The 23,603-nt window shown below is 40.2% G+C and overlaps 2 protein-coding genes across 60 annotated transcripts in view; one reads left to right on the forward strand and one right to left on the reverse strand.

The window, feature by feature from the left end:
- The window catches only part of ZRANB3 (zinc finger RANBP2-type containing 3), a 368,239-nt gene extending 360,975 nt beyond the window's left edge, over nucleotides 1–7,264 (reverse strand). For 4 of the 13 annotated variants that reach the window (XM_063694794.1, XM_055380844.1, XM_055380847.1 and 1 more), the window contains exon 1: nucleotides 6,333–6,441. Coding sequence is in view for 7 of the 13 variants with exons in the window: in XM_055380837.2 (XP_055236812.1) it covers nucleotides 7,075–7,196 (122 nt within the window). In the remaining 6 variants the exon portion in view is untranslated. Of the gene's footprint in view, nucleotides 1–6,304; nucleotides 6,442–6,964; nucleotides 7,051–7,074 lie in introns of those variants that run through there. The other 9 variants (XM_055380837.2, XM_055380841.2, XM_055380839.2 and 6 more) reach the window with 5 other exon arrangements.
- Nucleotides 7,265–7,300: 36 nt separating this feature from the next.
- R3HDM1 (R3H domain containing 1) overlaps nucleotides 7,301–23,603 on the forward strand; it is a 194,255-nt gene continuing 177,952 nt past the window's right edge. For all 47 annotated transcript variants that reach the window (XR_010129562.1, XM_019022125.4, XM_055380828.2 and 44 more), the window contains exon 1: nucleotides 7,301–7,436. The gene's annotated coding sequence lies outside the window, so the exon portion shown is untranslated. The remainder of the gene's footprint in view (nucleotides 7,437–23,603) is intronic.

Consider the following 23,603-nt stretch of genomic DNA (forward strand, 5'->3'; position numbering starts at 1 on the left):
AGTAGCTGGAACTACAGGCATGCAACACCACAGCTGGCTACTTTTTTGTATTTTAGTAGAGACAGGGTTTCACCATTTTAGTCAGGCTGGTCTCGAACTCCCGACCTCAGGTGATCCACCCGCCTCGGCCTCCCAAAGTGCTGGGATTACAGGCTTAAGCCATCGCGACCATCCTGTAGAATTCTATAATAGAAATATGTTTTAACAAAGCATAGAATGACCCATTGATTCTTGATGACACCCATGAAAAATTCTGTATTGTTATTATGAAATGAAATACTTGGCTTTAAGAAGTCATATTTGGTATATATATAAATGTCAAACTTGCATTTTGTTAAAATATGAAAGTGCAGAGATTTTTAACTTGACAAAAATCTAACTAATAGATTACAAGAAAAGCTGAGAATAACAAGAAAATGACTGAAAAAGAAGAGCGGGAACACACCTTACCTCTAGACACCAAAACATATTATTACAAAGTTACAGAAATTAAGATATGGGTATGGTACAAGTCAAAGAAAAGAGAGAACAATGAAAAAGAACAGTGTCCAAAGAGAACCACGTATAAATGAGAATTGTGAATATGATAAAATTATATTTTAAATTAATGGGTGTGGAGAGATGAATTATTTAATAAATGGTATTGGGTTTAGCCTAAAAAAGATTAATTTTTATTTTGTTCCTTATACCAAAAAAATTACAGATAAATTATAAAATACAAAAATGTTTTAATTAGATATATAACTTTTTTACTAATCTGGGGTGGGGAAAGCATTTCTAAGCATCACAAATAAATTAGAAGCTATAAAAAAAGACGGATAGATTTGGACACTAAAATAATTTAAACTTCTAGCCATAGGAAGAAAACATTAAAAAGTTAAAAGATATTTCAAAATGGGAGTAAAGATGTGAGAAATATGACAAAGAATTAACAGCCTATGAAGCAATTTTTAAAAAATATTAAGAGACAATGACAGCAACAGGCTACACAAAAGAGACTAAACACCAAAGGATAATAAACATAAAAAAGATGCTCCACATCAATAGAATTCAACTAGATACAAATGAAATATAATGAACCATCACCTTTTAGATCAGATTGAATAGAGTAAAACACGGGAAATGGGTGCTCTCAAACACCATTAGTAGGAAAGAAAATGGGAACATCCTTTCTGAAGAGCAACTTAGAAATCACAGAGTATTTGTGGCTAAATAAACCTACTTCTAAAAGGTTAGATTCAAGGGATAATCAGGGAAGCATACAAAGAGAGTGCACATGACAGCATTACCTATAAAACCTAGTCTATTCAGCAATCGTACTTCTGGGTATATATCCGAAAGAAGTGAAAACAGGATTGGGCCGGGCACAATGGCTCACGCCTGTAATCCCAGCACTGTGGGAGGCTGAGGCGGGCGGATCACCTGCGGTCAGGAGCTCCAGACCTGCCTGGCCAACATGGCGAAACCCCGTCTCTACTAAAAATAAAAAAATTAGCCGGTCATGGTGGTGCGTGCCTGTAATCCCAGCTACTCGAGACAGTGAGATAGGAGAATCACTTGAACCCGGGAGGAGGAGGTTGCAGTGGGCCGAGATCACACCATTGCACTCTGGCCTGGGCAACAAGAGCAAAACTCTGTCTCAAAAAAAAAAAAAAAAAAAAAAGGAAATCCTATCATGCTCTGCACAGATGAACCTTGAAGACATTATAGAAAGTGAAATAAATTAGCCACAAAAAGTGAAATAGTGTACTACATGATTCCACTTACATGAGGTATCTAAAGTATGTAGTCAAATTCAGAAACAGAAAGTAGAATAGTGGCTGTGGTGCAAAGGATACAGGGGAGATGCAGTTGTTGTTTGATAAGTATAGAATTTCACATCTGCAAGATGAAAAAGTTCTAGATAGCTATTGCACAAGGTACATTTAATTGTACTTGAGGACTAAGCTGGGATTTTTTTTTTTTTTGAGACGGAGTCTCACTCTGTCGCCCAGGCTGGAGTACAATGGCACTATCTCGGCTCACCGCAACCTCTGCCTCCCGGTTTCAAGCCATTCTCCTGCCTCAGCCTCCCGAGTAGCTGGGATTACAGGCGCCCGCCACCACACTCAGCTAATTTTTGTATTTTGAGTAGAGACAGGGTTTCACCATGTTGGCCAGGCTGGTCTTGAACTCCTGACCCCAAGTAATCTGCCTGCCTTGGCCTCCCAAAGTGCTGGGATTACAGGCGTGAGCCAATGAGCCCAACCTGATTTTTTTATTTTACCCAGATTCCTAACTAAGGGGTCTAGGGAGTCATGCCCTACAAACCATAAATTCTCATCAGGAGGGTTTTATTTGAAACTATATATTATGATTTACTTTTCAATCTGACTGTGGTATAACATTATGAGACAAGGAAGAAATATTTAACCCCAAAATATATTTCCTTGTCATACCTTAAAATTGTCCTGCAAAGTCTCTTGTGGTTAAAATCCATATTCTATAGTGAATCCCCTTCCCCCTTTGTTTTCCTACCTTCCCTCCCAAATCCAGCACATAATCAACTAAGAGCCAGACACCCTTTTAAGTCCGATAAAAAACAATTTACAACCTGCTCTCTCTAAAGTCTGCTATCTAAGAGCTTCCTCTGTACAATAAAACTTGGTCTCCACAATCCTTTATCTTTAACCTGAGCATTCCTTTCTGTCAATCCCAGGTCTTCAGACAACCTCAACCAATTGTCAATCAGAAAATGTTTAAATTTACCTATAGCCTGGAAGTCCCCACTTTGAGTTGTCCCGCCTTTCTAAACCAAACCAATGCATTTCTTAAATGTATTTGATTGATGTCTCATGCCTTCCTAAAATACATAAAACCAAGCTGTACCCCAACCACCTTGGGCACATGTTCTCAGGACCTCCCGAGGGCTGTGTCATGGGCCATGGTCACTCATATTTGGCTCTGCATAAATCTCCTCATATTTTACAGTTTGACTCTTTTTGTCAACAATCATCTGGCACCCACACATGGGGCCTCAGAGAAGACTCAGGGTCACACTATACATTTAAAAATGGTTAAGATGACCAGGCACGGTGGCTCACACCTGTAATCCCAGCACTTTGCGAGGTGAGGTGGGCGGATCACTTGAGGTCAGGAGTTCAAGACCAGCCTGGGCAACATGGTGAAACCCCATCTCTATTAAAAATACAAAAGTTAGCCAGGCATGATGGTGCATGCCTGTAATCCCAGCTACTCAGGAGGCTGAGACAGGAGAATCACTTGAACCCAGTTGGCAGAGGTTGCAGTGAGCCAGTGTACTCCAGCCTGGAAGACAGAGCAAGACTCTGTCTCAAAATAAAAAAAGAAAAAAAAAAGATGGTTAAGATGATATATTGTTATGCGTTTTTAACACAATAAAAAATAAATTATTAATTGAAAACAATGTAAATATCCATCAGCGGGGAATTGGTTATGCTAGAGCTATACAATAAAGTAGCCATCAAAAATGATAATACTGGTATCTATTCAGCCACACCCATAGCCCACTGTTGCAAGTTTTTTCAATTTAAAAAAAGCAAAGCATTATATCATTAAAACATGTGTCCATACCTGTAACTAAAGACAGAGATATGTGTAAACAGTGGCATCTCTTGGTAACAGAATTGCAGATGACCTTTACTTTCTTTTTTACATTTTCCCGTGTGGACTAAGTATTATGTACATGGCAAAAGATGGCTTAAAAGAGGAAGTGACTGCCACCATTGGCTCCAGAATTCTGGGATGGAATTTTGTTTCCCTCATCACTATGTGTCTGGCACACGTTAAAGGATTAATAAAAATTTGAAAGGCAAGATGAATAGTGGTTAAGAGTTCAGGAATCAGACAGGCCTGGATATGAATCTCAACTCAAATTTATTTAATAGGGGCCTCAGACCTTAAAGCTCTTTTTTTTTTTTTTTTTTTTTTTTGTTGGTTTGTTTGAGACGGAGTCTCCTGTGTTGCCCCAGGCTGGAGTGCAGTGGCTCAATCACAGCTCATTGCAGCTTTGACCTCCTGGGCACCAGCGATTCCCTCACCTCAGCCTCCTGTGTAGCTGGACCACAGTTGTGCACCACTACGCCCAGCTAATTTTTTTATTTTTTGTAGAGACTGAAATTTCCTATGTTGCCCAGGCTGGTCTAGAACTGCTAGACTCAAGTGATTCTCTTGCCTTGACATCTCAAAGTGCTGGGATTACAGGTATGAGCCACCAGGTCAGACCTCTCTCTACAAGTCTTATTTACCTTCATTGAGCCTCACTTTCTTCAAATATAAAAATGTCAAGAAGACTTACAGTTTGTCATAAGGAAAATGTACTTATCACACATAACATCATTTCTGGCTCAGACGAAACTCAATAAAATGATGGCCATCATTACTATTTAGTGACTAGATTTACACTGGAAGAACTCCTGACACAAACAAATAAAAAAAAAAACTAAGCATCTACAGTAGACTGCATTGCTAAATTATCACTGAATATCCTAATTGCATTAAAAAGCAAGAGACAACACTTTGCCTGGTAGATCTACAAAAATGTCTTGCTGCAAGGTATGGTTACATTCCTATATGTAGCAGGATTACACTATAAAATTTACCATCTACTTTGTATACAAACATCACTCGTTAGTATTGGACACAGATCTATTAGTGCTTTAGTAAAAACAATGCAAAGAGGAAAACGTGCTTATTTTAATCCAAAGGTAGAATGTAAAGAAGGGACCAAATAAACATACAAAATGTGACTAAAGAAGACTTGACTTAGAGATTAAAACAGTAAGTGACATTACAATTTTGTTTAGCCTCTCTCTTCCTCACAACTTTTGGACAAGGAGCCTGTCTTTTTAGGCACTGCTCTACCCACAAAGTCTGGTATAGTACCCAATACAGTGTTAAGCGCTCATACCATAAATACAACAGGATTTATAAGAGAAAATCTCAGTAAAATCATGGAGTAAACTGAATTAGAATTTATCTGAGAAAGTCTCAGTCAAAATAATAAAGCAAAGAGTTTAAGAATAAAGGGCACACGCATAGGGAGGGAAAAAGCCTTTTCTGTAACTTGTATCTCCTTTATTCAATCAGTTTTCCTGGGTACCTTAAATGGAATATCCAAAAGTATACATACAGTCGCCCTTGAACTCTGAAGGAGGCATAAACCAGGGCCTGACGTGCTAAGATTATTAGGCTGGGGGCTCCATGTGGCCGATGAATAAAGGCATCTTTTTAGTGATGCCTTTATTCATCGGTGTATTATAGTTGGCACCCTGTAGTCACACGTTGTTTTTGTTTTTGTTTTGAGACGGAGTCTCGCTCTGTCACCCGAGGCTGGAGTGCAGTGGCGCGATCTCGGGTCACTGTAAGCACTTCCCAAGTTGAAGCGATTCTCCTGCCTCAGCCTCCCGTGTAGCTGGGACTACAGATCCTACAGATCTCTGCCACCACGTCCGGCGAATGTGTGTGTGTGAGTTTTTAGTAGACTCAAGATTTCACCATGTTGCCCAGGCTGGTCTCGAACTCCTGACCTCAAGTAATCCTCCCACCTCGGCCTCCCAAAGTTCTAGGATTACAGGTCTGAGCCACCGCGCCTGTCTGCCACTCGTTTAATAAATGGTCGTTACTCAAAGAATGGTGATGGGGCCACTCTTGATTATCAATCCTTCAAACAGAAAAGCCATTTTCTGTGACTCTTTTCCTTCCAAGCTGACTTTAGAAGTGTGTTTGTGGCCGGGCGCGGTGGCTCACGCCTGTAATCCCAGCACTTTGGGAGGCCAAGGTGGGCGGATCACGAGGTCAGGAGATCGAGACCATCCTGGCCAACATGGTGAAACCCCGTCTCTACTAAAAATACAAAAAATTAGCTGGGCTGAGTGGCGCGCGCCTGTAATCCCAGCTACTCCGGAGGCTGAGACAGGAGAATGGCGTGAATCAGTGAGCCAAGATCCCACCACTGCACTCCAGCCTGGCGACAGAGCAAGACTTCGTCTCAAAAAAAAAAAAAAAAAAAAAAAGTGTGTCTGTAAATGTAGTTCAGAACTTCGGAGCCTTGTCTTTACAGTTCAAACTGACCACGCGAAGACTAAAGGCAGTAGAGGTACTTTCTACAAATTTAGCCGTGCAATCTAATAGCGAGCAGGCCGAGACGCCCGCCGACTGAAGGCGGGGGTGGAGAAAGTATGAGGGCCCTGGAAATTACCCCCATCCCATGTCACCCACTCTTTCTTAAAATGCCATTAAATTCCGTTCAACTTTTTATCTCCCATGCAAGAAACTAGCGACTTGCCAGCCACGCCACTTCCAGACAGTCACACCTGGCGCATTCGCCGCAGAATCTCCAACTCCCGCCACAGGTTTGGGACGTGTCCGCCCCTAAGCGGAAGTGACGTTCAACGGGACAACGTGAAAGTAGATGAGTTTAAATACGTACTAATAATTTAAAACCCCTATGGTATTTTGAGGAAACTCTTCTGGCTACCCTTCTTCCATCATTTCTCTCCCGTTAGGGTTGCGAAAAGGGCTCTGTACAGCCTCGCGACAACTCGTTCTCCGCCCTAATTCCAAGTCGTTCAAAACTGTCCCTTTTCATTGGCTGAAGCGGCGGCATGGGTACCTCTCAGGAACTACAATTCCAGCCAAGCACCGCGACAAGTGAACGGAGGAGAAGTTATGAGTAGGGGAAAAGCATGTTGGGAATTGTAGTCCGCTCCAGGCCGAAAAGAGCAATCACCCCGCCCTCCCCCACTGAAGCTGGAGAAACCAGGTGTTCGTTTCAGAACCCGTTAGCGCTAAGGGGAGGAGCCAAGCCCTTAAGCAGCATGCCTCACTTCGCCCCACATGGAGGATAATTTTCCTTTACCCCTAAAAAGCACTACAAATACCCCCTGAGGAGATCTGGTTGTCTTTTAAATACCTCGAGTCAGTAAAAACTCACGAAACTCCGCACCTCAGGCTCCAACTCGTGGGAAAAGGTAGCTCTTTTACAAGTGGGCAAAATGGCTGTCCTCCTAGTTTTACCATTGGTTGCTTTTGCGTCCTTCAAGGGCGGTTACTTACCACGGATTGGTTCTTTTTCTCTTGAGGTTGGAGGAAGATTTGGCACCGCTCTCCGCGGCCTGGGCGGAGGTAAAGGGGTGGAGAGAAGACAGTTTTTTCAAGCTTGATTGGGCAAAACTCATGTCACTCCGGGGACGTACAACCTATGAGTAGTCGGCTGCCGCTCAAAGAGAACGAAGAGGCGGGGCTAGTGCGTGGTGGGAAGGGGCGGGATTCTGCCAGCCGCGGCTGCCGCTGGAGCCGGTGTCCGGGCTGGTGATGGGGTTAATTCCCTTTCGTAAGACTCTTACTTGCACCCACCCAGCCCCGCCGTCGCCCCGCCGCGCCGCGCTCCAACCGCCTCCTCCTCCTCAGTAACGCGGGTAAGAGATGCCCTTCCCTCCCCCGTCCAGCTCCCCGGGAATAACGCGCCTCACTCCCCTCCCCCGCCCGCCAACCGGTAGCGCTAACGGAGAAGGAGGCAGGCAGGGGAGAGATGTGTGTGGAAAGGTGGCCTTCCCCGCCGGGTCGTCGGCGCTTCAGCCAGGGCCTTCTGACGTCCCGCTGCTGCCAGCCCGCCGTTAGGTCGGGTTCCGAGTGAGCCAGGCTCGCCTGGCCCGCGGCTGCGGCTGCGGCTGCGGCTGCAGCTGCAGCCACTACCTTGTGCCCACCGCCCCCACCCGGGGGCCATGTGAAAAGCAAACCCCTCGAGGCCTAGCGGAGGAGGCAGGGGAAAGGTTTCCGAGTCCCTGCCATGGCTGCTGCTGCTGCCTCCGCGGCTGCTCTTGCAGCCCCAGGGACTCGGGAGCCAGCCACAGAAGGCCTGCCAGGAGCGTGGTACTGCTCTCTCGGGTGGCTGGCGCCGGTGCCCCGGGCTCCCCCGGCCGCCCCACGGCCGCATCCCCTGGCCTTGCACCAAGAGAATTTTCAGCTTCGACCGGTTGGTAAAATGTAGGTACATTTTCCCTGTGGTACCAGAAAAAGCACAATGGGAATATTAAAAAGAAAGTTGAATGACTGTCAGTGCCACGGTCCCCCGGGATCAGATTTACACACGTTTTGATTCCTGAGCCTTAGGCTGCCAACAAATCTTTGTGTGCTTTGAAGTTTTTTGGTGTTTTGTTTTCTTTTGTTGTTGTGACTAGGTGCAAAGGGTGACTCTGTTGAGCTTGTTTTTATAAAGAAACTTAAATTATTGGGACTATCATGCTCCGTGTATAATTGTCCTGGGATAGTAAGTTAACTAAGTAAAAGGTGAAGGAGGTGCTTTCCAAATTAGGATTAGTGAACAGCAAATGGTTTTTCTAATAAAATTTTCTAAATATATATATATATATGTTCATGGTTATAGTTTACCTAATTGTAACTGTAAGAAACCTTTTTTAGCTTAAATGTCATTGATGACAAAAACTTTTAAATGAAAAGATGATTAAAGTCAAACTGAAAATCTACCCATTTATAATATGTGAAACAAGATCTTCTAAGTAATAGGATACCAGTCTGACAGGAATAATTGGACACGTCTCAATTTCTAAAAATTTGGCATATTTGGCTATTTTTAGGGCATTCTGTTATGATTTCTTCATCACATTTTGATGGAGTACGCTCGTCTTTTCAAATACCACTCTGCTTTTATGCCTGGAAGAATAAATCTTTAAATCTTGGATTCTATAGTCTGTAGTAGACATAACTGTGATCAGAGATAAAATTCTAGGCCCATTTCTGAGGTTTACTTGTTAGCAGAATAAACTTGGGTTCTGAGGAAATATCTGAGTTTTGATCATTTCTTCAGGGTCTGAGAAGACTATGGTGGCTTAATGATCTTCTGTATTCCGTAACTAGTACACCTAGATACAGAATTGACGTAGATACATTCAGGTCCTGGAGGAAATTTGTGGTATCTATTAAAAAAATGAAAATTGCCAGTCATGTAGTAGTCACCTGTAGTCCCTGCTACTCAGGAGTGTGAGGTGAGAGGATCACTGGAGCCCAGGAGTTCAAGGCCAGCCTAGGCAATATAGCAGAACATGGTCTCAAAAAAATAAAGAAATAAATACACAGCCTTGGAAGGCAAGTCCCCTGAGATCCCCACAAAGTTCCTGTAACATATATTGCCAGCTGCCAGCATAGTATTTTCCAAAACTTAAGAGTTAATTGATAAATTATACAATCGATACTTTCAGATCTTGGGTGATTTATGTAGAGAAAGGGCTGTTGAAAATTTAGGAGTCTTCTACATTTTCTTCCTGGCTGTTGGATCCCTCCATGAACCTCAGTTCGGTTTCCTCATCTGTAAAATGAGGATGATAATGCTTAACTTAGGGAGTTATGAAAATTAGAGATAAATATATAATAGTGGCCGGGCGCGTTGGCTCACCTGTAATCCCAGCACTTTGGGAGGCTGAGGCGGGCGGATCACCTGAGGTCGGGAGTTGGAGACCAGCCTGACCAACATGGAGAAACCCCGTCTCTACTGAAAATACAAAAAATTAGTCGCTCGTGGTGGCGGTCACTGTAATCTCAGCTACTCGGGAGGCTGAGACAGGAGAATCGCTTGAACCTGGGAGGCAGCGGTGAGCCGAGATCAGGCCATTGAACTCCAGTCTGGGCAACAAGAGCGAAACTCCATCTTAAAAAGAAAGAAAACAGAAAATTAGAGGTAAAGTATGTAAATCCCCTAGCATTGTGCCTGACACAGTTTGTGCAATAAATATTAACTGTTGTTATTTTCATGCATATTTAGAGAATGGGTTTGTTGTTCATATGCTGAGGGTGTTGTTGCAGCCTTAGAACACATTCTGTTACTGAAGAGTACCATGGGTGTATTAATTTATATAGTGACTTAAGCACAGTTTGCGGCTAGTTATTTTTGATTAGCTTATGGAAGTTTTTTTGACTTTGAATTAAAATACAAGTGTCTGTGGAATACGTTTCAAATGGATTATTGGGAATAAAAATTAGTGTACTCCATGTAGTGGTTAACTATTGTAATATCTTTTAAATTTTATTTAGCTGTTAAATGTTTCAAGCTCTAGTTTATATATTTGCTATCCATATTCATTGTGCTACCAGATGACATTTGAACTGTTTAATACAGAGTTAAGATTAAGCAAATCATTTGAAATTGTTACGACCATATGTGACTACAGTTTTGTTGCTGTTCTTTTTAATTCTCCTTATTTATCAACACTTGAGTGTTTCTTTTCTGTGAAACAACTTGTGAGAGATGCTATTCCTTTCTCTTCAGAGGCATTTCTGAAAATTTACTGAGTCTTCACATATAATAGTGTTCTTGGAATTTGTATAGTTAAACAAATTTAAGGTTAGCATGAAGACAGTTATATTATGAAGTCTTTCTGACAGGAATGTCCAGTCAGGGTTCAAGACAAGCTGCACCTTATGCAAAATAACGAGGTGAGGTATATATGGTGGGCCTCCGAAGTCATTGAACCTGGTACAAATGGGTGCTTCTCCAAGGAGGTCTTACATGACAGTAGCAATAGAAAATTATATAAACTTGAAATAAGCTTTGTCAAATATTATGCAGAAGATGTGCATTGCCATGCCTTGCAAGTAATAGGGTTTTTTTTCTTCTTTTTTGAGCTGGTACTTTAGTATACCTAATTACATCCATTTGAGTTAGTATTAAGTTTTAGTTTCTCAGAAATAAAGTAGTGAAAATTGGTAGCAGTTTTGTTTTTCCCATTCTTGAGAATATTACAGTGATAAACAAGGCTTGATAGGTTTGTAAAATACTATTGCTATTTGAATTAAAAAATTTCACTATTGACTTTCCATATTCTATTGTAAATAAGTTGGGGAATTAGTGTGTCAAGGGGATGTGGTAACAAATGGTAATGTAATTTTCAAATTGCTATTGCAGCACCAAACCACAGGATCAATACTCTGTCTTTATAACCACATTTGCATATAGGGATAATAATTTATTTCTTATAACTTAAGATAACTAAAATGAAGGGCCAGGCGGGGTGGCTCACGCCTGTAATCCCAGCACTTTCGGAGACCGAGGCAGGCAGATCACAAGGTCAGCAGTTCGAGACCAGCCTGGCCAGTATGGTGAAACCCCATCTCTACTAAAAATACAAAAATTAGTAGGGCGTGTTGGTGGGTGCCTGTAGTCCCAGCTACTCGGGAGGCTGAGGCAGGACAATCACTTGAACTCAGGAGGTGGAGGTTGCGGTGAGCTGAGATTGCACCACTGCACTCCAGCCTGGCGACAGAGCAAGACTTTGTCTCAAAAATAAATAAATAAATAAATAAATAAATAAATGTGAGATGGCTGTTGTGAAGAGAAGGAAGTCAGTTTTTTCTCAGTATAATTGTAAACTTTAAAAAAAATTAAATCATCTTCCACTTAATCCCCGAGACTTCCCATAATGTTTAGTAATACGAACATGTGCAAAGAATTAAATCGTATAATTAAACAAAATTTTGTCAAGTTAACTTTGCTTCTCAAATAAGGAAGTTATATAATTAAACACATTTGCTTGTACCTAATGAGACGTTAGCATCAACATGACTGTATATCATTTCCAGAATTTAATTCAATTAGTTATTGGCTGAGAGATGAAATAGAGATGAAACTAAATCCTGGCCTAAAACTAGTTTTGTACCTTATTTTCCAGCAATTTGATTTTTTTATATCTAGATTTTATCTTTACTATTTTCCCTCATCTTACCCATTCTTAGTCTCCATACACACCTATTAACTTTAATTTCTTTTTCTGAGAATTTTGAAAGCCCTATAGTTTATGATCTTTTTTCCCTCTTTGCCTTGTGAATTTGTTTGTGAGTTTTTTCCAAATTTCTACCTGTCAGCTCACTTCTTTAGGCAAGTTGTAAGGTTTTTGAGCCCCCTTATTTCATTTTTTATTTTTTTAAGAGACAGGGTTTCACCCTGTCACCCAGACTGGAGTGCAGCGACAGGATCATAGCTCACCACAGCCTTGAACTCTGAGGCTCAAGGGAGCTTCCCATCTTATGCTCCCAAGTAACTACGACTACAAACTTGTCACTAGGACTACAGGCATATGGCTAATTTTTTAATTTAGTAGAGACAGGTTCTTACTGTGTTACCCAGGCTGGTCTCCCACCTCCTGGGCTCAAGCAATCCTCTTGCCTTAGCCTGCCAAAGTACTGGAATTACAGGCATAAGCCACTGCACCCAGCCTATTTCATAAATAGTAGATTGCACAGCATGTTTAAATCATGTTTGCTTTACTAAAGTTTTTATCTACAACTCCCTATAACAACTTCATCTGCAAAAGAAATTAGGTAGAGAAAATAAACTACATTTGTTTTTATTCTTGACCATTCTCGAGAGGGAATAACTTGATATTGTCTGATCTAAGCGTTTAAAATAGTGAATTTGACTTGTCACAACATTAGTTTGATGAAAGACAAATATAAATTACTTTTGTGGGTTAGTTGTACAATTAACTCTGCTAACCTGTCCTATAAGGCAGGGGTCCCCAACCCTTAGGAGCTGGGCCACACAGCGGGAGGTGTGCAGTGGACCGGTGAACATCACCACCTGAGCTCTGCCTCCTGTCAGATCAGCGGTGGCATTAGATTCTCATAGGATTGCAAACCTTACTGTGAACTGTGCATGCAAGGGATCTGGGTTGCGTGCTTCTTATGAGAATCTAATGCCTGATGATCTGAGGTAGAACAGTTTCATCCCATAACCATCCTCCTCACCGCCTGCACCATCTGGGGAAAAATTATTTTCCACCAAACAGGTCCCTGGTGCCAAAAAGGTTGGGGACAGCTGCTCTTAGGACAGAAAGAAAGAAGTTCCATAACTAGAGTAAAGTATCACCTTACAGTATGAGGTAGCTTAACTGTGGATTTACTTTGTTACCTTGCCCCTCAGTGGGGAGAGAAGCTCTGGAATTAAAAAAAAAAAAACAAAAAACAAAAAAACAAAGTCTTAACTGTTGTGAAGTCAAAATTCTTTGTACGTGTATGCAACATGTATACAAAACAATAGCTAAAGTGAGCATTAGTCTGTCTGTTTTTTTTTTTTTTTTTTTTTGAGATGAAGTCTTGCTCTGTCACCCAGGCTGGAGTGCAGTGGCGCAATCTCGGCCTACTGCAACCTCCACCTCCCAGGTTCAAGTGATTCTCCTTCCTCAGCCCCCCCAAGTAGCTGGGACTATAGTCACGAGCCATCATGCCAGCTAATTTTTGTATTTTTAGTAGAGACAGGATTTCGCCATATTGGCCAGGGTGGTCTTGAACTCCCGACCTCAAGTGATCTGCCCACCTCAGCCTCCCAAAGTGCTGGGATTACAGGCATGAGCCACCATGCCCAGCCTAGGCCTTCATTTTAGTGAGCCCTTATTTTATTTTATTTTATTTTATTTTATTTTATTTTATTTTATTTTATTTTATTTTTATTTTATTTTATTTATTTTATTTTATTTTATTTTATTTTATTTTATTTTATTTTATTTTACTTAGACAGAGTCTCACTCTGTCGCCCAGGCTGGAGTGCAGTGGTGCAGTCTCGGCTCACTGCAACTTCTGCCTTCTGAGCTCAAGCAATTCTCCTGCCTTAGCCTCCCTAGTAGCTAGGATTACAGGCATGAGCCACCGCACCCGGTGGGTTCTCATTTTAAAAACGTTCTTGGGAAAGATGCTTCCTTCATACAGAACTACTGTGTATCTGTTTGTTTTTTACTGGGAACAACCCAAATGTCCTTCGCTGCGTGAATTATTGAACTGTGATACATCCATACCATGGAATACTACGCTGCCTTAAAAAAGGAACAAACTGCAGTCACACCTTGTTTAACATTAGGGATAAGTTCTGAGAAATGTGTCATTAGAGAGTTTTGTTGTGCCAACATCATGGAGTGTGCTTACACAAACCTACATGGTATATAGCCTTATAGATATCTAAGTTATATGTATGGCCGGTTGCTCCTGGGCTACAAACCTATACAGTATGCTACTATACTAAATACTATAGACAATTCTAACACCATGGTTAAGTATCTGTATATGTAAATAAAGACAAGGTATGGTAAAAATAAGGTGTAAAATATTTTTAAATGGTATACCTAAGGCACTTACCATGAATGTGGCTTGCAGCACTGGAAATTATGGTAGGTGAGCCAGTGAGTGAATGCAAAGGCCTCAGACATAATTGTACACCATTGTAGACTTTATAAATGCTGTATACTTGGGTTCCACTAAATTTATAAAATATTTTTCTATCTAAAAAATTAACTTGTTTGCAGTAACTTTTTACTTTATACATTTTAAAAAATTTTAAAAGTTTTGACCCTTTTTTAGTAACAGCTTAAAATAGACATATTATAGCTGTACAAAAATATTTTTTCTTTATATCCTTGCCCTATAAGCATTTTTCTGTTTTAAAAGGTTTTGGAGTTTGTTTTTGAGACGGAGTTTTGCTCTCGTCACCATCACCCAGACTGGAGTGCAGTGGCACGATCTTGGCTCACTGCAACCTCTGCCTCCTGGATTCAAGCGATTCTTCTGCCTCAGCCTCCCAAGTAGCTGGGTCTACAGGTGCCCACCACCATACCCGGCTAATTTTTGTATTTTTGGTAGAGACGGGGTTTCACCATGTTGGCCAGGCTGGTCTTGAACTCCTGACCTCAGGTGATCCACCCACCTCAGCCTCCCAGTGTGCTTGGATTACAGACGTGAGCCACCACGCCTGGCTTAAAAGTTTTTGTTGTTGTTGTTGTTGTTGTTTTTGCTTTAAAATTTTTTGTTAAAAACCAAGATGTAAACACATGCATTAGCATAGGCCTGCGCAGGGTCAGGATCATTAGTATCATTGTCTTCCATCTTTGTGTCTTGTCCCACCGGAAGGTCTTCAGAGACAATTACGCACATGACTCTATCATCTTGATATTAATGTCTTTTTCTGGAATACCTCTTCAAGGACCTCCCTGAGCTGTTTGACAGTTAACTTCTGATTTTTTTTTTAAGTAAGTAGAAGGAATACACTCTAAAATAATGATAAGAAGTGTAGTAAATGCATAAGTCAGTATCATAGTCATTTATTACCATTATCAAGTATTACGTGCTGTACATATGTATGTGCTATACTTTCATATAGTCATATGCGTATAGCAGTGCGGTAGGTTTACACCAGCATCACCATAAACACGTGAGTAATGTGTTGTGTTATGAAGGCTGTGATAATCCTTAGGTGCTAGGAATTTTTCACCAACATAGTCTTATGGGACCACTGTCACTTATGCAGTCCATTGTTGACTGAAATGTCATTATGCAGTGCGTGATTGTATTGATACAGCAACTAGAATGGATCCCAAAAGAATTGCAGGCACACCTAGGAGATACTGCGAGTTCAGTTCCAGACAACCGTGAAAAAGCAAGTCATATACATTTTTGGGTATCCTGGTGCATTTAAAAGTTAGGTTTACTACTGATGTTATCACTTTAAAAAAAAAAGAGTTTTATACAATTCTGTAGTCTATTTAAAGTGTGAAGAGCATTATGTCTAAAAAGTGCACATCTTAATTTTTAAATATTGCTAAAAAATTCTAATCATCTGAGCCTTCAGCAGGTTGTAATCTTTTTGCTGGTGGAGAGTCTTGCTTCAGTGTTGGTGGCTGCTGACCGATCAAGATGGTGGTTGCTGAAGGTTGGAGTGGCTGTGGCAATATCTGAAAATAAGACAACAATGAAAACAATGTCCACGTTGATGGACACTTCCTTTCATGGAAGATTTCTCGATAGCATGTGCTGCTGTTTGAAAGCATTTTACCCCCAGTAGAACTTCTTTCAAAATTGTAGTCAATCCTCTCCAATTTTCCTACTAATTTACAACTAAGTTTGTGTAATATTCTAAATCCTTTCTAAATCCTTTGTTGCTATTTCAACAATGCTAACAGAAATAGACTTACCAGGAGTAGAGTCCATCTCAAGAAACCATATTCTTTGCTCATCCGTAATCATGAACAAATAATGATATCATGAGCAGCAATTCAAGCACATCTTCAGGCCCCATTTCTGAATCTAGTTCTCTTACTCTTTCCACCACATCTGTAGTTACTTTATCCAGGGTAGTCTTGAACCCCTCCAAGTCATCCATAAAGGTTGAAATTGATTTCTTCCAGACTCTTGTTGATATTTTGTAACTTCACAGATGCGTAGGTGGTCAAAAAATAAAAATCTTTTAAAGTTGATATTTTGACCTCCTCCCATGAATCACAAATATTCTTTTAAGACATGGAGGTGTTGCTCTGTTGCCCAGGTTGGAGTGTAGTGCTGCCGTCATAGCTTATTGTAACCTTGAACTTTGGGGCTCAAGCAGTTCTCCCACCTCAGTGCTGGTGCATGCCACCACATCTGTCTATTTTTATTTATTTATTTATTTTTGTAGGGACAGGGTCTTGCTCGTAGCCCAGGCTGGTCTCAAACTCCTGGCCTCAAGCAATCCTTCTGCCTCAGCCTCCCAGAGTGTTGGGATTATAGGCATGAGCCACCATGCCCACAAATGTTGTTAATGGCATCTAGCATGATGAATCCTTTCCAGAAGGTTTTCAGCTTACTTTACCCAGTTGCATCAGAGGAATTACTATCTTTGGCAGCCATGTAGCCTTACAAAGTGTATTTCATAAATATGAGACTTAAAAATAGAAATTAATCCTTGATACATGGGCTGAAAAATACATGTGTTAGCAGTCGAAGGAACATTCATTCTTTTTACATCTCCATCAGAGCTCTTGGGTGACAAGGTAAATTATCAACGAACAGTAAGTTTTTTTAAAAGGCATCTTTTTTTTCTGAGTAGTAGGTGTCAACAGAGGGTTTTAAGTATTCATAAATAGCATAGCTGTTGTAAACAGATGTGCTGTCATCCAGGCTTTGTTTCATTTATAGAGCACAGGCAGAGTACTTTTAGCATAGTTCTTAATGGCCCTAGCATTTTCAGAATGTTAAATGAGCGCTGGCTTCAACTTAAAGTTAAGTATCTGCATTAGCTTCTTTTTTTTTTTGGAGACAGAGTCTTGCTCTGTCGCCCAGGCTGGAGTGCAGTGGCGCAATCTCGGCTCACTGCAAGCTCCGCCTCCCGCCTCCTGGGTTCACATCATTCTCCTGCCTCAGCCTCCTGAGTAGCTGGGACTACAGGCGCCCGCCACCACGCCTGGCTAATTTTTTTTATTTTTAGTAGAGACGAGGTTTCACCATGTTAGCCAGGATGGTCTTGATCTCCTTACCTCGTGATCAGCCTGCCTCTGCCTCCCAAAGTGCTGGGATTACAGGCGTGAGCCACCGTGCCCAGCCAGTTGACCTAATTTCAATATTGTTTTGTCTCAGTGAATAGGGAGGACCAAACAGAGGGAGAAGAGATGGGGTATCAGCCAGTTGGTGGTGCAATCAGAACACCTACAGCATTTGTCAACTAAGTTCACTGTCTTATATGGGTGTGATTTGTGGTCCCCTAAAACAATTACAGTGGTAAAGATCACTGATTGCAGATCACCATCACCAGACATAATAATGAAAGAGTTTGAAATATTGCAAGAATTACCAAACTGTTACACAGAGACATGAAGTGAGCACATGTTGGGAAAATGGTACTGATCGATATGCTTGACTCAAGAGTTGCCACAAACCTTCAATTTGTTAAAAAAAAAAAAAAAAGAAGGAAAGAAAAGCAATGTCTCTGAAGTGCATATAGGTTGAGTATTTTTTACCCAAAATGTATGAGACCAGAAGTGTATTGGATTTTTTCAGATTTTGGAATATTGAAATATCTTTGGGATGAGACCCAAATTTAAACAGGAAATTTATTTGTTTCATGTGTACCTTATACTCATAGCCTAAAGGGAATTTTATACACTATTTTAAATAATTGTTTGCATAAAACAAAGTTTTGACTGCAACTCATCATGTAAGTTCAGGTGTGGAATTTTCTACTTGTATTGTTATGTTGGTTCTCAAAACTGTTGGATTTTGAAGCATTTTGGATTTCACATTTTCAGATTAGGTATACACAACCTGTGTGTGTTCCTGTATAGTACTAAGGGGGAAAAGTACCTATTTTTAAATGAATATCCTCTGCAAAATACCATTCATATATTTAACATAGTTCAATTGTGTTATTTTTACTAAGCCATGTTCACATATATAGAGCACAATAGAAATACCTCTAACACTGAACAAATCCAAGTTACAGTTTTTGTTTTCACTTTGTATACCTTGTTTTTTTCTAAATGTCAGTTCTTTTCTCATTCTCCTTTTGTTAAGTCTTGCTGTTCTTTCATTTTTTAACTCCTCGTCATTTAAACTAAAAAGTATCTGTTATCTGTATTTTTCATTGTCCAGTTGCTATAATATGGTTTTGTCAAGAGGCATTATTCAACCAGATATTTATATTATAAGCATATTATCTGTAAGATGAAATAAAAGATTTCATCCCCTATAATGACATACCAAACATCAAACTGGCAGATGATAACTAATTTGAGGGAAGAGGGTAATGTAAATGCTTAAGTTACACTATGGTTACTATATGACCATGAGACGGAGTCTCACTCTGTATCCCAGGCTAGAGTGCAGTGCTGCAGTCTTGGCTCACCACAACCTCCACCTCCCAGGTTCAAGCAATTCTTCTGCCTCAGCCTCCCGAGTAGCTGGGATTACAAGTGTGTGCCACCATGCTGCTAGTATTTATATTTCTAGTAGAGATGGAGTTTCACCATGTTGGCTAGGCTGGTCTCAAGCTCCTGACCTCAAGTGATCTGCCTGCCTCAAGCCTCCCAAAGTGCTGGGATTACAGGTGTGAGCCACTGTGCCTGGTCTAAATGTTTTAAAGCAATGGGAATGGAATGTGAGGAGATCAAAAGTAAAATACCACCAACTTGGGGAGGATACAGTCTCTGTAATATGTAAAATGGATGATTAATTTTTGTGTATGGTGTGAGATAAGGGTTCAGATTTATTTTTATACGTGAATATCTAGTTTTCTGCACCATTAGTTGAAAAGACTGTTCTTTCCCCCATTGAATTGTCTTGGCACTGTAGTTGAAAATCAATTGATCAAAAAGATGTGGTTATTTCTGGACTTTCAATTCTATTTCGTTGATTTATATGTGTGTCTTTATGCCAGTGCAACACTGTTTGATTATGTACCTTTGTAGCAAGTTTTGAAATGAGAGCTCCAATTCTGTTCTTCTTTTTTGAGTTTTTTTTTTTTCTTTTTGTCTTTGGCTATTCCAGATCCCATTTATTATTCTATATAGTTTAGGGTCAGGTTGCCAGTTTCTGCAAAGAAGCCAGCTTGGATTTTAATTGGGATTATGTCAAATATGTAAGTCAATGTGGATAGTATTGCCATTTAAAAAATATTAAATGAGAAATTTTAAAAAATATTTAATGATTAATAAGAATGATAAACTTATTGCAAGTTTACATGATGCCATATTTTATACAAAATAACTTAAAAAAGAAGAATCCCACTGTTTTAACATTTTTGCAAATTTCCTTAATGTCTGGCTTAACCGAAGAAGATGGCTGGGTTCACATACCTGCTTTTGCATTCACTCTGATATATGTGGTTTGGGTTGATATATAAGAAGACAATTTTGGCCAAACGTAGATACAAAGATAAAAAGGGGAGGACCTCATGAACCCTTTGAAAGGATCTTGGTGACCCTGCAGTGGTCCTCAGACCACGCTTAGAGAACCACGTGTTGAATGGAAACAAGTATGTGTTTGGAAACTCAGAGACCTAATTGAAATTCACAGCTCTGCCTCTTAACAACTGAACAAGTTAAGTTACTTAGCCTCTCAGTCTGTTTCTTCATTTATAAAATGAAGATAATGACATCTCCTTTTAGGGATTTTGTAAGGAGGAAACAAGATAATGCCTGTAAATGTTTTGGTATGTGGAAACCGCTAAAGAAATTACGTTGTTTTCATTCATTTATACTTGTCGACCTCTTGCTATAGGATTAGCTAATTTTTTTCCAGTGAAAGGTACAAATAGTTGGGAAATGAGAGAGGTTGGAATTTTAAATATACTTATGTAGTAAAAACACATCATATAGACATTCAGCTGTCAATTGTTGACTCCCAAAAAAGGACACCAGAAAAAATGTGTTGATCAAAGTTGTATTTATTAGATTTACTGGAATAGGGGCAAACACAACTTGACAAACTCTTAGTAGTCTCAACATGAAAACTTTAGTTTTTTGGAGTGGTATTTACAGTGAGCTGAGCTGTATTCATATAGTTTCCTATTATCTGGCCTTTTAACTACAAATGATATTGAACAAGTAAAGGAAAGGGGAGGGCTAACAAAAAAAGGTAAAAATTTCCAGAAATGGAGGAATAAAATTAGTAGCACCTTTAAAATCATTTGCCACTCGCCCTAATCCCACTGTCAACTGTTGAAGAATGAAAGAAACTGCAAAAATTCTCCATTAAATTAGAGCACAGGGCCAGGCATGGTGGCTCACTCACGCCTGTAATCCCAGCAGTTTGGGAGGCTGAGGCAGGCAGAATACTTGAGGCCAGGAGCTTGAGACCAGCTTGGGCAACCTGGCGAAACCCTCATCTCTACTAAAAATACAAAGAAATTAGCTGGGCATGGTGGTGCACTCCTGTTAATCCCAGCTACTGGGGAGGCTGAGGCGTGAGATTCGTTTCAACCCCAGAGGCAGAGATTGCAGTGAGCTGAGATCGCGCCACTGCACTCCAGCCTGGGTGATAGAGTAAAACTCTGTCTAAAAAAAAAAAAAAAAAAGAGCATAGTGCTTTAGCATGTAGTTTCCCTGTTAAAATTAATAAAATGTAAATAACCCCACCTCCTTAATGATTCCATAAATACTGACCCAAATCATATACAAAGTTCCAAAAAGTAAATTCCTGTGGTTAAAACTCTGTATTATTCCAATGGTAATTTTAATTTTGAATATATCTGCAAAACTAAAGTGATAGGATTGTTGCCCACCCAGGACATTATGGATTCACTCAGCATTCATTCATGAAATATTTGTTGATAATTTACTATGTGCCCTGTACTGCCTATATAAAGCAGAGAGTACTTGCCCTTATGGATTTTATTTTCTAGTGAGTGAGACAAAGAATGAAATATTTATGTATAATATAGTGTCAGATAGAAACTACTGCAATGATTTTAAAAAAGGAGGTTGAGGTTAGAACGTGATGGAATGGAGCGTAGGGCCTGTTTTACACAAGGTAGTCAGAGCAACATCTCTTTGACATTCAAGCAAACACTTGAATGAAATGAAGGAAAAAGCCATGAGATATATCAGGGAAGAATATTTTGGATGGAAGGAACAGAAAGTACAAAGGCCATGAAAGAAGTACACACTTGGATGAAGTTGCAAGTACACTTGTTTACTGAAGTTCAGCAGTGTCTTCCTGTAGACAATTGGGAATTAAAATAAAAAGTACATAAAGAACACTGGAGGTGTGGTTCTGGGCTGTCAGCTAGGTGTATTCATTAGTTACATGAATCATTCCCACAGTAGTCTCTTCATCCCAAATGTAGTGGATTTGGGGGGACACTTGTGACGTCTAAACCCCAATCTTTAATCTCCATATATCAAGGATTTCCTATCTTCTTAGTGTTTAAACAAAAGATGCCATAGTTTTTCTTAAAACAAAAGTACCTGTGTTTAGACAGACTGATAAATCTTAGCTATTAGAATGTGAGAAGTCATCCAATCCAACCTCAGTGGTGTGGGACGCATCCAGGGGCAATCACCTGGGCAGCTTTTCCTAAAATTGTCTGCTTTTCCTTGTCTGTCTTCTTCCAGGGGATATCAGAATAGGGGAAGAGGAGATGCCTGGCTTATGCCTTTCGAGCAAGTGCCTGTGGGTATCTGAAATCAGGCAGATAATGTTTTTATTCTTTGCTTGAACTATTCTAGTGACGAGCGCATTCCTAAGAGAATGTTTGTCTCGACATTATATTTCTTGTTTCAGGGTCTGAAGATTACCAGATAAATTTTTGTTCTGTTCTCTTTTTTGTTCTTTTTTTGGGTATAGGGAGGAAGGGGATAGGCAGGGGAGAGGAAATCCACCTGGTCCCGGACACAAGTGAGATGTTATCCTAAAAGTGCATCAGTATCAATGTCACCTGTGCCCTCTTCCCTTCCCTTCCTCTCCACCCTGAAGAGAATAGAACAGATGGGATGGGAATAGGGATGGGAGACTTTGTTTGCACTCAAGACCCTCCAGCCTGGCTCAGTTGTGCTAAAAAGAGGAAATGGTGGACAAGTAATTCTATAAATGTCTTCAGTAAGTAATTATCTCCCCTTTATATTCCCCTTGGCTGTTTGGCACCCTTCTTAGGCTTATCAGGTTGTATTACATATTGTTGCTGACTAAGATGCTAGAACCAGTACCCAAAGCACATGAGATGTTATCACAGAGCCAGGCAACCAGACCATGATGTTATCTTTGTGATTTTAGTTTTTGTCTTACTCTGGATGGTTTGACTGCAGAAAAGAAATGGTTACGCTGTAGTGCAGTGTCACTATCTTGGCTCACTGCAACCTCCACCTCCCGGATTCAGGACATTCTCCTGCCTCAGCCTCCTGAGTAGCCAGGATTACAGGCGTGTGCTACCACGCCTGGCTAATTTTTGTATTTTTAGTAGAGATGGAGTTTCACCATGTTGGTCAGGCTGGTCTCGAACTCCTGACATCAAGTGATCTGCCTGCCTTAGCCTCCCAAAATGTTGGGATTACAGCCATGAGCCACCACGCCCAGCCAAGAAATGTTTTGAAGGACATTATAAAAACCTTTTTTTAAGATCATTTTAATAAGTTGATTTGAGAAAGAAGATGGTCAGATTGGTTTTGTCTCGAGTAATTTTGATAACTCCTCCAGCTTTTGAACTCAAACACCTATCATATTGTTCAGTATGCTTGACAAATTATAAACATTTTGGTGGAAGGCATGGGATAGAAAACTGAGCCTGTGTAGAACTTAACTACATTTCTAAAATTAAATTAATTTTTTAGAACTTTTTTTAAGTAGCATTTTTAAAAAGCAGAACAGTACATGCACGTAAAAATCAGTATGGTGGGTCTGCATTTGACTATCATTCTCATCCTCTGTTTTATCATCAGGATTCATGAGTTACTTGAAGAGAATGTTTCTAGCACCAAAAATCAAATGAATTTTTTTAATGCTTCCATCAGTTTATCAGAATTATGTCACATTGTTACTTGTTATGACTGTCTTCGATTTTTTTTTCTGGAGTTTCTAATTGTCTTTTTTTTTTTTTTTTTTCTGGTTGACAAACAATAGTGCACCATCAGCATATCCTCAAGATTATCCAGTCTGTGTTTCCATGAGACTTTTCTCCTGGAATCTTATGTCCCGCTCACAGGTCTCATTCCTTCACTGCCCTACTAGGTTGAATCAACTGTTTGCTGAATCTTATGGCTCCTTCTCTTGTTTTTTACATTAATTTGTCTAGGTAATAGTCTGAGATATTTTCCCGAGGAAGGTTGCTTAGGAAATAAACCTTCTGAGAA

Source organism: Gorilla gorilla, chromosome 11 (genome assembly GCF_029281585.2).
Source record: "Gorilla gorilla gorilla isolate KB3781 chromosome 11, NHGRI_mGorGor1-v2.1_pri, whole genome shotgun sequence".
NCBI lineage: Eukaryota > Metazoa > Chordata > Mammalia > Primates > Hominidae > Gorilla > Gorilla gorilla.